This window comes from Saccostrea echinata, unplaced genomic scaffold (assembly GCF_033153115.1).
Source record: "Saccostrea echinata isolate AGI-Se365-2 ecotype Australia unplaced genomic scaffold, CSIRO_AGI_Sech_v1 ptg000001l, whole genome shotgun sequence".
Lineage (NCBI taxonomy): Eukaryota > Metazoa > Mollusca > Bivalvia > Ostreida > Ostreidae > Saccostrea > Saccostrea echinata.
This window is the reverse complement of record NW_026889750.1, coordinates 4,177,934-4,190,523: the sequence shown is the minus strand read 5'-3', so window position 1 is coordinate 4,190,523 and position 12,590 is coordinate 4,177,934. Positions and strand designations below refer to the sequence as shown.

General features: G+C 34.6%; 1 protein-coding gene across 1 annotated transcript; it reads right to left on the bottom strand.

The window, feature by feature from the left end:
- Positions 1–409: 409 nt before the first annotated feature.
- On the bottom strand, positions 410–12,088 carry LOC133183599 (solute carrier family 49 member 4 homolog). Its single transcript, XM_061318538.1, has 12 exons — positions 11,733–12,088; positions 10,544–10,634; positions 6,285–6,448; positions 5,695–5,767; positions 5,488–5,552; positions 5,322–5,375; positions 5,088–5,214; positions 3,445–3,553; positions 2,297–2,364; positions 2,044–2,162; positions 1,110–1,292; positions 410–862 (listed from the first exon to the last, which is right to left on the bottom strand). Exons 1-12 carry the CDS (start codon positions 12,013–12,015, stop codon positions 690–692), a joined length of 1,509 nt encoding a protein of 502 aa, XP_061174522.1. The 5' UTR covers positions 12,016–12,088; the 3' UTR covers positions 410–689.
- Positions 12,089–12,590: the final 502 nt, after the last annotated feature.

Genomic DNA, 12,590 nt, shown 5'->3' with positions numbered 1-12,590 from the left:
GGACTAACAGTCCAACAGCAGAGGTCTCGACCCAGGGGTCATAATGTAAATCATATATGGTACCAATTTTGATGCACCAGATGCGCATTTCGACAAATTATGTCTCTTCAGTGATGCACAAGCCGAATCGCTGGAAATCCAAAATATTGAAATAAAAAAGATTTGGAAGAGCTGAAAAAGGGTGCCAAAGACTGGAGCCAAATACGTCGAAGGATCAGAGCCATGTATATAGATATTGTCAATGAGGAACTCCAGAATCTTTTTAATAGCAACTTCAGAGTACTTGTATGTAAAATCAGAATGATTATTAACGTTAACTTATTAAAGTAATTTTGTAGATGACCAATCACAAGCTATGAAAATTTGCGAATTGGTCTAACCTTTAATCTAGTAATAGAAAAACAGAGATTTGTATCTTTTTCTAACCATGTTCTATCTGTGTAGTAAACATAGTAATCGTTAGAGAAATTGCAAAGACAATGGGTATCATGTAACTTCGTCTTTACAAAATCAAAACACAAGTGTTTAAGTATTAAAAATGAGATTACAAGTAAAGTATTATCACAATTTAGCAAGATGAGGTATTTTCTCTCCTTACAAATCCTTATGATATTCATATAAAAAAAGATTAGTCTATGCATTGTGCGTTCAAGAATAAAATAAGCTTTCGTAACACTCCATTTCGACTATTAAGTCTGGTATAAATTCTGCCTGACAACTATCGTTGATTCTGGGCGACTAGTCTCTGTTTTGTTTACACAGATATCTATATCAGTCCTAGTGTACCGCTCAGGGACAACAAACAGGAAAGCTAATCCTACACCAACACTGCCCACCAAAGTCCAGTTCATCCAATCTGTGCCTAAAAACACCAGATGTAAAGAATATTTCTTTAAAGGTGCATAGAAAAAAAGGCATATCCTTCAATTCTTAAGCAACTGAGTTATAATTACTATTGTACTTATTTAATGGATTAAGCACTGAAAGAATATCTAAAATTTTACGGTTTTCAAATATAAGCACAAGTTTGAAATATATTTTTTCGATCATCAGCACATTGGAAAAAAAAACCCCGTAAAATTCAACTTTATACTCGTTTTAACACCTACCTATATCTGGTATTTGTAGCATAAAGAAAAAGAGAATTCCAAACAAGTTGTTGAGCCACGTAAGAAATCCACCCGTTACTCCCTCTGACACGGGGAAAGTGGACTCCGCCCCCAATTCATAGAAAAGAGGAACGGTACCGCTAAGAAACATTCCCCCTAGGATAGTAGAGGTGTACACTTGTGCTAAAATACAAATACATCAAAACATTATGCACTTTCAGAATACACATTCTTTTAATGATCCTTTACGCATATAGCTTGGTAAAATAAGGTGTATCCGGATATAATTTGGGGTAAACTCATCGGAAAAAACATATTATAAACTGCCCATTTTTCAATAAAAAATGAAGAAAGTCTGGAATAAATATGGGAGTTTTTTTTCATCGCAGACAAAGGAAATGTATCTATATTGCCTACAGTCTCTCGGAAAACGGTTTTTCATATCTTCTTGATCTCTTCTTTAAAATGATATTAAACGGAATAAGGGTATTACATTTGACATGATTTCAAATTGAATTCCATGAAAGTGCTTTATTTTCTACATAATTCTATTGAAGCCGTAAAGTACAAGAAAAATTAAGTTTAAATCAGTTATGACGTCATAATGAATCTAGCACCAAGAAGATAGTCTAAACTCATTTACTAGATCTTAAACATTTTGACGAAAAAGAAGATAACTTTGATGATGGATAACGAAATATGAGCGTGCTTTTTGGGCAGCAGAGAAAAATAGATAACATTTAGCTCTTTGTCGTAGAGCCAAGCAAGCCGAACCTCTGAAAACCATTATATAATGTAAGAGGCCCAATAATAGAGGTACCTACACACAAAACAAATCCATCCTTGATATTTAGCTTTGATTTTTTAATTCAGATTTCTAGGGTATTAAGGGAAATACCGTAGAAATTGTGTACAAATTCTTATTAACATTTACCTGTGGAGAATGGTATGACCTTGACACACATGAGGGTGAACCACACAAAAGACCCTCCAGCCACACCAAACATTACCAACAGGAAGAGTTTCATATGCCGCATGAAGACATCTGAAAATCTATACAAGCCATAAGATTAAAAATAAGACCACTAAAAGATATTCAATTTTAAAAATATTTTTAAATTCAGCTCTCTTTTTGGTTCAGTATAATTTGATTTTTGACAGAGAGGTAAAATAATATCTTCTGTTACCTTCCTATGGCTAGACCTGACACACAACCAGCCATTATAGAGTAAAATCCAATCCAACCAACCTCAGTCTGAAACAAATGGTCAAGAAACATTTTATGAGTAAAACTATTCTTTCTTACTTTCTCTTTTTATTATAGAATAACCTTCAAGAAAATATATAATTTGATTTGAAAATTGTATCTGTAAATTTTTTATGCAACGTTTGAGAACATGTCACTATATAGATTTCTTTTGTGTCTTGACGATAACAGCTGCCCAGCATTGCAACACTGCACAACACTGTTATCCCAGTTCGTCTAGGTATATCAGTTTTTTTTTTAGTTTTGTTATCCTTTTAACCACAAAATATGTCTTTCTATATAATTTTCTAAATATCCAGCGCTACTGTCCATTTGACATACTTGTACTTGACCTACCCACCATGAATAATCCACTACCCTACTCCCAACTACATAGAAATTGTTCGATGAACAATTGGTCTTGATATATAAGCCTGGCCATCACTTTCGCAAAAGAAGACATGCTAATAAAAGAAGCCCACGTATTTAGAGAGTGGCTTTAATCTCGGAGTTTTCCTTTAGAACACGAATAGAATACCATACAATGTGAATACCATACAAATCAAGGTCCAATCCTCAGCAAAAGCACGCTCAGTTGGAGGTAGATGGCAAATAAATAAAATGTCTACATCAAACAAAAGAACTCATACACAGGTGAGACTATGATAGGATAAAATGCAACAGTAATGAACCAAAAATAAAATCAATATGAGGAAATTAAAGCACGATAGGAATACAGGTAAAAATAAAAAAAATATATAACAAAAAAAAATGAAAATGCCTCACTTTCTGGTGCATTTTGTTTTACTTATGATTTGGGATCTATTTTTTTGAAAGTTTCTCTCTGCACTATCTGGATGTGTGTGCTCGAGAAGCAAAAGAGAAAAAGGACAGAAAACATAATTAATGATACGACAAAGCATATGCATTGCAAATGTCAAGCTTGAGAAAATAAAAGGACTGCAACAATTGTATCCGTCATGCAAGCAGATAACATAAAGGAACACAGAGAAATGTAAGATGAATGACTAGGAATGAGAAATGGAAGACAGACGACTACAATGCCTCTTGCCATTTTCCTCCTTTTACCTGTCCAATGCCCTGAGGGTTCAGTACAACATCAATAACGGTTCCCCATGCCCCATATACTCCTGCTGGCAGAGCGTAAGCTAACCCTATTAACCATACCGCTCTGTTCCTGTTCAAAGAGAACCATAGAGGAAATGTGATATGTTGATATAATTACATATATATTGTCCTTGCTTTCTTTTTTAATTGCATTTTGCAATGTTGGTTTTTTTAGGAGAAACATACAAAAATAACTTGAAAGTTTGCTTCTCAAATGTAATATTTTTCATGCTATATGATGAAAAATGAAAAAAAAAGTTTTATAATAGTACTCAGCCCTCTGGAAACGATAAATTCTTTTCGATATATTGAAGATGTATTTACTTTATGTATTTCAACAGACAGAATATTCAACGTTGTTCGACAGAAAAAGATGTTAGGTCATGATATCACCTTTCCAAAGTAATAACACTGGGGACAAGGTGATAAATAAATTTGACATTGTTGCAATTTTTGCATGTACCATAGTTCACTCTGAAAATTGACAATAACACTTGTATATATTCTTCCGTTATCCTTAGATATATTGAATAAATAGAGGATATTCAATGTTTTGTAGATGAATATGGAATTTATTTCACGAGTGGGACAGGATTTTTTTATATTTTCACGAGTGCGAAGCACGAGTGAAAATATCAAAAAATCCTGTCTCACGAGTGAAATAAATTCCGTATTCATCTACAAAACATTGAATTTTCTGTTTATTACATTTTCTTTGATTTTCCCTTTGCCTCTGTCTTTTCTTAACACAGTGTCATACTAGGCTTGACGTCATAGTTGAGCGGTTGAGACGTCGATTGTAGCTTAGCACTGGTGTGATTGAAAACATTACATAGCATGGATTTTAGCAACATATTTGGGAAGAAATTTGCAGTTTTAGCTCTATCAAGATGCTTAATTACTATCTCTATCTTATGACAGACCAGAAATTACTTTTTACTTACTTTGATATCCTTTCACACTGTGAGAGAATATCATTTTGGTATCCTTTCATACTGTGAGAGAATATTATTTTTATTCAATAAATAAATCACAGTTTCACTGTGAATAATTACGTGATTAATTATGTAATAATTACGTTTACACCATACCATGTGTTTGATTGGAATACTGATTTTTTTTTCACTATTGTCTCGTCTTAAACATTTATGTAAGAGGTAAGTTGCAAATTGTATCGAGTTCAAATTTTACTTTAGTTCTTCAAGTTATTATTGCATCTCTTGAACATTCTGTATTGCATGTTTCATTAGACCTGCCAAAAACTGTACAATCTACGGTCTTGGCCAGAAATAAAATATAACCAAACAGGTACTAATTCAAAGCACAGAATCTTTCTTTGGAATGGAATGGGTTTTATTTATTGCCTTCTAACCAAAAAACTTCCTTCAAGTATTATTCACAAATCTTTTATTCACAAATCACTGCTGGAAAAAAATTTCCTACAGTCAGCTCAGGTAGTATTTGTTATTGTATCTGATTGTTGTATCATCATTCCATAGAGAATGATAGAGTCGTGAATCGCAATTGCAGATATTCGTGTGAGTCAGTTACAAGTATAGCTTATCTTATACAGTGTACAGTTCAAACTGTATACTAGGCCTTACCGAGCAATATTCAGCAATGCCCGCCTATAGACTACTCGTTCTGTTGAGGCTGACACACTTGGCGGTGATGGAGGTTTAGATGGGATGAAAAGACTGCCTAAAAATAACAGTCCAGAGGCGGCAAATTCTATAATGGAAAAGTTATATAGCACTTGTAAATCGTTATAAACAAACACTTAGCTGATTTAAATATTGTGATCTCTATTCTGTTTGTGTGTATCTCAAACCACTTACCGTAATACATAAGATACATGATGTCCTGCTGGATATGCTTAAAGTTGACCAAAACTGTAACAAAAGAAATACTCATTTATTCAAATCCATTCAAGTTGTTATATAGTGAAGCTCTCTCTCTCTCTCTCTCTCTCTCTCTCTATATATATATATATATATATATTACCTTCAGAGGAATTTGTAATATTTCTTTGATTGACATGTGTAGGTATATATAGATCTTCTGTTAATCTGAAAGTATGTAACATTCCATTTCTCTTATTGGTAAAAAAAAACCCCTTAAAACATCCAATCTTTTGAAGGACATGAAAGTTTGTTATTGTATATTATGTCTATATTCTTAAACGAATCATTTTGCTATGGCATAATGTACCTGCTTAGTATACGAGTATTATTTTGGATATGAGTTTCATTTTTGTATGTTGGTGATGATACAAGCTGGGGACCTAAAATACAAAAAGAGACTTTATGAATGCTTACATCGTAACATTTATAGAATGTTCTATCAATGCAACATCATTTGTTTTCTCTAATATTCTTTTGGAGCGATACTGCAATTTCTCTTACATTGCAGGGGCACGTTTTACAAAAGAACTTATGACCAGGACCAAATTTAATTCTGCTTATAACTTTTTAATTTACAGTATATTGAAAATGGTTTTTATCTTTACAAAAGGAATGCAGTAAGATATTTTTACGCTAGCAATTTTAAACAGAATCATTAATTTTGCAAAATTTTACACTCAGCTTAAGTTTGTGGTCTTAGTCGTAAGTTCTTTTGTAAAATCCCCAGATGTATCGGAGGCATTTTAACTGTGGTGAGGGCCTGTCCCGGGACAAAGTTGGATTATTCTAATTACACAATGTCTTACATAACACCTATGTAAAATTGGGGGGGGGGGGATATATTAATATTTCATGTAGATGTTTTATAGTAAAATTCTGGAAAATGATGATTAATACCTATAACAAATGCCAAAGCAATTCCGACGTAATTGAACACTGAAACGACTGCTGTGGCGCTAGTCCTCTGATGAGGAGGAAACCACGTGTTGGCAACCTGCGCAGGCGCAGCACATGGCACTGTTCCAGAAATTCCATTCAAAACAGCACATAAATTACTCAGCCTGAAAAATTCAAAATACAAGCAAGCATGACTGATTTAAAAATATTTATAGTTTGAAAATTAAAAAGTAAAATAAACCATGTTTCTGATAGAAAAAGGAGACATTGCAACGTAAAGGTTGGTGCAAATTTATAAGAACATGTTGTAAATTGGATTTCTTCTGAGTTATTTGGCCTTTTTACCCTGAATTGCACGATAATTAAGGTATTCTGTGGTATATAAAGATATTTTCCTACTGAATATAGAGTATTTTAGCCATGTCCGAAGGGGATAAATCGTTTTTCAACATAAACGCTTTCAATTTCTTGCAGTCAATTTCAAGTTTTAAATTTGATACTTCATAAGGAAACAAGAGGCCCAAGGGCCTTAACGGTCACCTGAGTATAATACAACAATTTAGAAGTTAAATACACTGATAGATGAAGCATTGTTGCCCTAGCCCCCCCCCCCCTCCTCAAGAACCCCAAAAACTGAGGCCATATATTCAAAAATTTTGGAAGAGGCATCCTTGTCTATCATAATCATGCACTTAGTTTGTTTAAATAATCTCCAGTAGCAGAGAAGAAGTTTTTCAAAGAATCAATGCATTTTCACTATATAATCAATAGAGCCCCGCCCTAACACCAGAACCCCTGACCCTGGGGCCATGAAATTCACAATTTTTGAAAAGGCATCCCTATGCGTTTAAATAGTCTCCAGTAGCAGAGAAGAAGATTTTCAAAGAATTAATGCATTTTCACTATATAATCAATACAGCCCCACCCTAACACCAGAACCCCTGACCCTGGGGCCATGAAATTCACAATTTTTGAAAAGGCATCCTTATGCATCATAATCATGCACTTAGTTTGTTTAAATAATACCCAGGAGCAGAGAAGAAGATTTTCAAAAAATTAAAGCATTTTCACTATATAATCAATAGAGCCCCGCCCTAACACCAGAACCCCTGACCCAGGGGCCATGGCTTTCACAATTCTGGAAGAGGCCCACCTCCTCATCATAACTATGTACTTAGTTACTTTATTAAAAACCCAGGAGCAAAGAAGAAGATATTCAAAGAATTAATGCTTTTTCACTATATAATTTATAGAGCCCCGCCCTAACACCAGAACCCCTGACCCTGGGGCCATGAATTTCACAATTTTGGAAGAGGCACTCTTGCTCATCATAACTATGTACTTAGTTCCTTTATTTAATACCCAGGAGCAGAGAAGAAGATTTTCAAAGAATTAATGCATTTTCACTATATAATCAATAGAGCCCCGCCCTAACACCAGAACCCCTGACCCTGGGGCCATGAATTTCACAATTTTGGAAGAGGCACTCTTGCTCATCATAACTATGTACTTAGTTCCTTTATTTAATACCCAGGAGCAGAGAAGAAGATTTTCAAAGAATTAATGCATTTTCACTATATAATCAATACAGCCCCGCCCTAACACCAGAACCCCTGACCCTGGGGCCATGAATTTCACAATTCTGGAAGAGGCACTCTTGCTCATCATAACTATGTACTTAGTTCCTTTATTTAATACCCAGGAGCAGAGAAGAAGATTTTCAAAGAATTTATGCACTTTCACTATATGATCTATATAGCCCCACCCTGGGGCCAGAACCCCTGACCCTAGGGCCATGAATTTCACAATTTTGGAAGAGGCACTCTTGCTCATCATAACTATGTACTTAGTTCCTTTATTTAATACCCAGGAGCAGAGAAGAAGATTTTCAAAGAATTAATGCATTTTCACTATATAATCAATACAGCCCCGCCCTAACACCAGAACCCCTGACCCTGGGACCATGAATTTCACAATTTTGGAAGAGGCACTCTTGCTCATCATAACTATGTACTTAGTAACTTTATTTAATACCCAGGAGCAGAGAAGAAGATTTTCAAAGAATTTATGCACTTTCACTATATGATCTATATAGCCCCACCCTGGGGCCAGAACCCCTGACCCTGGGGCCATGAATTTCACAATTTTGGTAGAGGGCTCAATGCTTATTACAATGATGCCAACAGTTTGACTGCTTCATGTCCGGGAGTAAAGAAGAAGATTTTTAAAGATTGCATTATTTTTGGTGGTTTTAGCCCCACCCCTCAGGCCCCGGGGGGGCAGGGACCATGAAATTCACAATTTTTGTTCCCCTTCACCCATAGATGCTATATACCAAATTTGGTTGAAATTGGTTGAGCGGTTCTAGAGAAGAAGTTAAAAATGTTCAAAAGTTAACGCACGACGGACGACGCACGACGCACGACGACGGACAAAAACAGATAGCAATAGGTCACCTGAGTGACTCAGGTGACCTAATAAAATGCATTTAAGTACAAACTATTCGTGCATTGTATTAAATAACGTCCTAAGGATCCAACAAAAGTTTGCTGTTACATATGTAGATCATACAGATCAAAAACTGGTGCATATACATGTACTTGTTTCTGCAATATCTGATAGTTTTCCCCTCAGTTGTAATTGTCAACTTGAAGAAAACAATTATTAATTTTGTTAACGTTAGGCCCATGCTAAACGCCACAGAGAAATTAGTAACATTTGATGACACTGCATTGAACAGACCTGTATCGTTTACACTCTAAATTATTTTACATTCAATATAATCTTACTACTCTAAGTATATCCGAGACTGTATTCCTCACATACTGCAGATCGACTACTAAAATATTTACACTATAACACATAAGTGACATACCGGTAACAACATTTAAGCAATTTATTTATTTTTTTATACCAAGAATCTATAACTTAAAATCATAGACATCATAGACAGCTGCTTTTTTCAATAAAAATGGAACTCGTAAATGTACTTACCTTGTCATTGGTCATTTACAAAATTATTTTGTTAAAAAGCACTCTGGCTGTATGAAGTTGATATTAAAAAGATGCTTGAGTTTCTGATTGACAATATCTATGTAGTTTTTGGAGATCAGGTCTTCCAACAATCTGTTGGAATTCCCATTGGTACCAATTGCGCCCCGTTATTAGCAGACCTGTTTTTTGTATTCATATGAAGCAGGATTTATTCAAAAACTTCTACATGAGAAGCAGAAAACACTTGCTGTGGCTTTCAACTCGACATTTCGATATATCGACGACGTATTTTCAATTAACAATAATTACTTTCATTATATGTCGACTCGATATATCCCAGTGAGCTTGAAATAAAAGATACCACAGATTCTGACACATCTGTTTCATATTGAGATATTTTACTAGAAAAAGACGTTAATGGTAACCTAACAACAAAGCTTCATGATAAACGTGATGACTTCAACTTTTCAATCGTCAACTTCCCTTACTTATGTAGCAATATACCCTTATCACCTGCATATGGGGTTTATGTCTCTCAGTTGATTCGATACGCAAGAGCATGCTCTACGTATGAACAATTTCTAAAACGACGCAAGCTATTGACAAACAAGTTGATGAAACAAGGATATCAACAGTCTTATTTGAAGTCACCACTTCGCAAGTTTTACGGTAGATACAATGACCTTGTCAGCACATACAACCTATCATTGAGTCAAATGCTGACTGACGTTTACTGATTGTTAGGCCATTAGTTATACACTGAACTGTCTACGGATTTTTCTTTTTTTTTCCGATCATGACAAGAAACACAAGGCGGGTGTGACCGGGCGGCAGGTGATGCTCAATCCTCCATGGCACCTGATCCCACCTCTAAATTGTGAGGTCCGTGTTTGCTCTGCTCCAAATTTGTATCGTTTTATTGGACTTTCGAGATTGGATACTGTTCGTTATCTTCATATTTCATGTTTTCTCGTAATTTATATTCTTTTTTCCAAAAAGGTGACCCTTTAGCTATATAATACATAGAGTACTTATTTCTTTAACCGTAAAACGAAAAAAAACTTCCCTCTTTTTACTTAAGTTAAATATATGTATGCTTACACGATTAATCTCTTACCGTGCAACGACAACTTCCTCTTTTTGCTTAAGTTCGGAATTATCCTTATACAATAACGTATAATTCACACAGAAAAGATTGAAAATTGATGAATGTTTCATGTATACCAAAGGCTTACTATGTTAGCAATTATGTTCAAAATACCCACCAGGTGGCATATTTAGGTTCATAGGTTATACACCTGAGTCCAGTGCCAATCAACAATAAAACCGTGCAGGCTAAAATGGAAATTCGTAAACCTGCAACATATAAGAACATGTAATACACACTTAACAACTTTTTATCTAAATTAAGATAGATTTCTAATATGATGGTTTCATCTTTAATAATAATTGGTTAAACTTTATTGAATGTTAAATGTGAAGACGGATAGTGTTCATAAATAGAGTAAACAAATTGAATGGTGAACAAAAAAGGACCCTTGGAACGTCAGAGTTGGATCATGTGCCTAGGAGGAGTAAGCATCCCCTGTCACGCTGTTTGTATTGATCATGTATACGGAGTACCCTCATAGTCAATGTTACTATAAAACAATGTCTTAACAAATGGTATCAAACATGTAAGAAAAAACACGATCCAACGATAGGTTACAAACAAAATCATTATTCCGACCGTATAATTATTGAAAAGCTAACTTTAGACGGCGTTCTTGAAATCCTGGTAACATCAACTTATTTTGTCAGTAGCTTTTTCCGCTTAAAAAATTGTCGTACTTGAGGATACAATATCGAATGAAGATTTGCTTCGACAACTTTTTTACCCATTACAAATTAAACTGGCTGACTCATAATCGCAACTTTGTATTTAGAAAAATAAGTGTGCTAATCTTTGCTAAACAATCTTTTTTTTCTTAAATATACATTGATCCACTTGTATAAATCACAAAGTAGACACTCAAGAGTAAAATATAAATACAGAATAGAAAGAAATGACTTCGTGTTGATCTAAAGTCGCAATTGCTTGAGCAATTTTGGTCGCTATTTTAGCCAAAAATAGCTACAATTCAACAATCATTTTTTTAATATACCTAATGCAAAATTCATCGATGCCAAAAAATATGGATATAAGCTCCATAAATCATTTATACTATGAAGTTCAACACTTGAGTGTCTGTTAAATAGTTCCCAGTATTTTAGCAATTGCCTATTTGATATAGACATATAATTAGTAAAATTAAAGGACCAGAAAAGAAGTAGAATAGGAGAAAGCTCTTAGGTAATTATAATAATGTTCACATATCGCAAGAAATCTTTAAGTCCATGAAAAGTGAAAACAGAAACACACCAATCCTTAACTGTTTACTCTACAGAAAAAGATTCCTAAACGCAATGTTATACCTTTAGTATCCATGAAATAGCAAGCTGGAAAAACGGTGATTATGTATGCAATGTTTCCTAAGTTGGGAAACATTCCAATCTGACTGTCCTTCCATCCAAACACCACTTCGGCGGACTGGGTAATAGGTCCCCATGTGTTCCATACAGCGGCTTGCAGAAAAGAGGCCACACTGAAAACAAGAAGCACGTACCACCGCCTTTTGTACGTTTTATATTTCTCCTTATTCTGCAGAAGTGGTTGCTCTTCCTCGCTAGAAGTGTTCTCATCATTTTGCACTTTCATATTTGATACGCTTGACAAGTGTTTTTAATAGAAATAATGTCCAAAAAACTGTGTCGTGCACCTACACATCATGCCATGTTCAGCATTAATTCACTAAACAGACTTACTTTACTTTCACTTTACTGATATCCGGTGTCTTTACTAACTCTCACGTGATTCATGTCACGTGAAAAGTTTAAACGCTTTTGAAGGCGCGGATCGATGTACCATATGCTTGCAAGTCTAAAAGTAAGAGGCGCTGCGGTAGAAGATTTTATCTTTATTAAACGTCCGATGGTTAAAATCAAGTACAAACACAATTATGCATTTTTGATCGTTTAGATCTGTAAGTATTCTTTCACTTGTTTTCACATGCATATACAACGAGTGTATTAACAATGTTTAAACAGAGAAATCTTATCAGCTGTACAAGATATATTCTTCTTTTCTACACTGATATATGGTTTCCTGCATGCTGAGGACAAGTATAAAAAAAACATACATAATACCTTAAAGGTGCATAGACACAGATGTGAAGTTTATATTTTCTCAAATTTTCTGTATAATATCACAACTCATATATTGCTATAGCATTT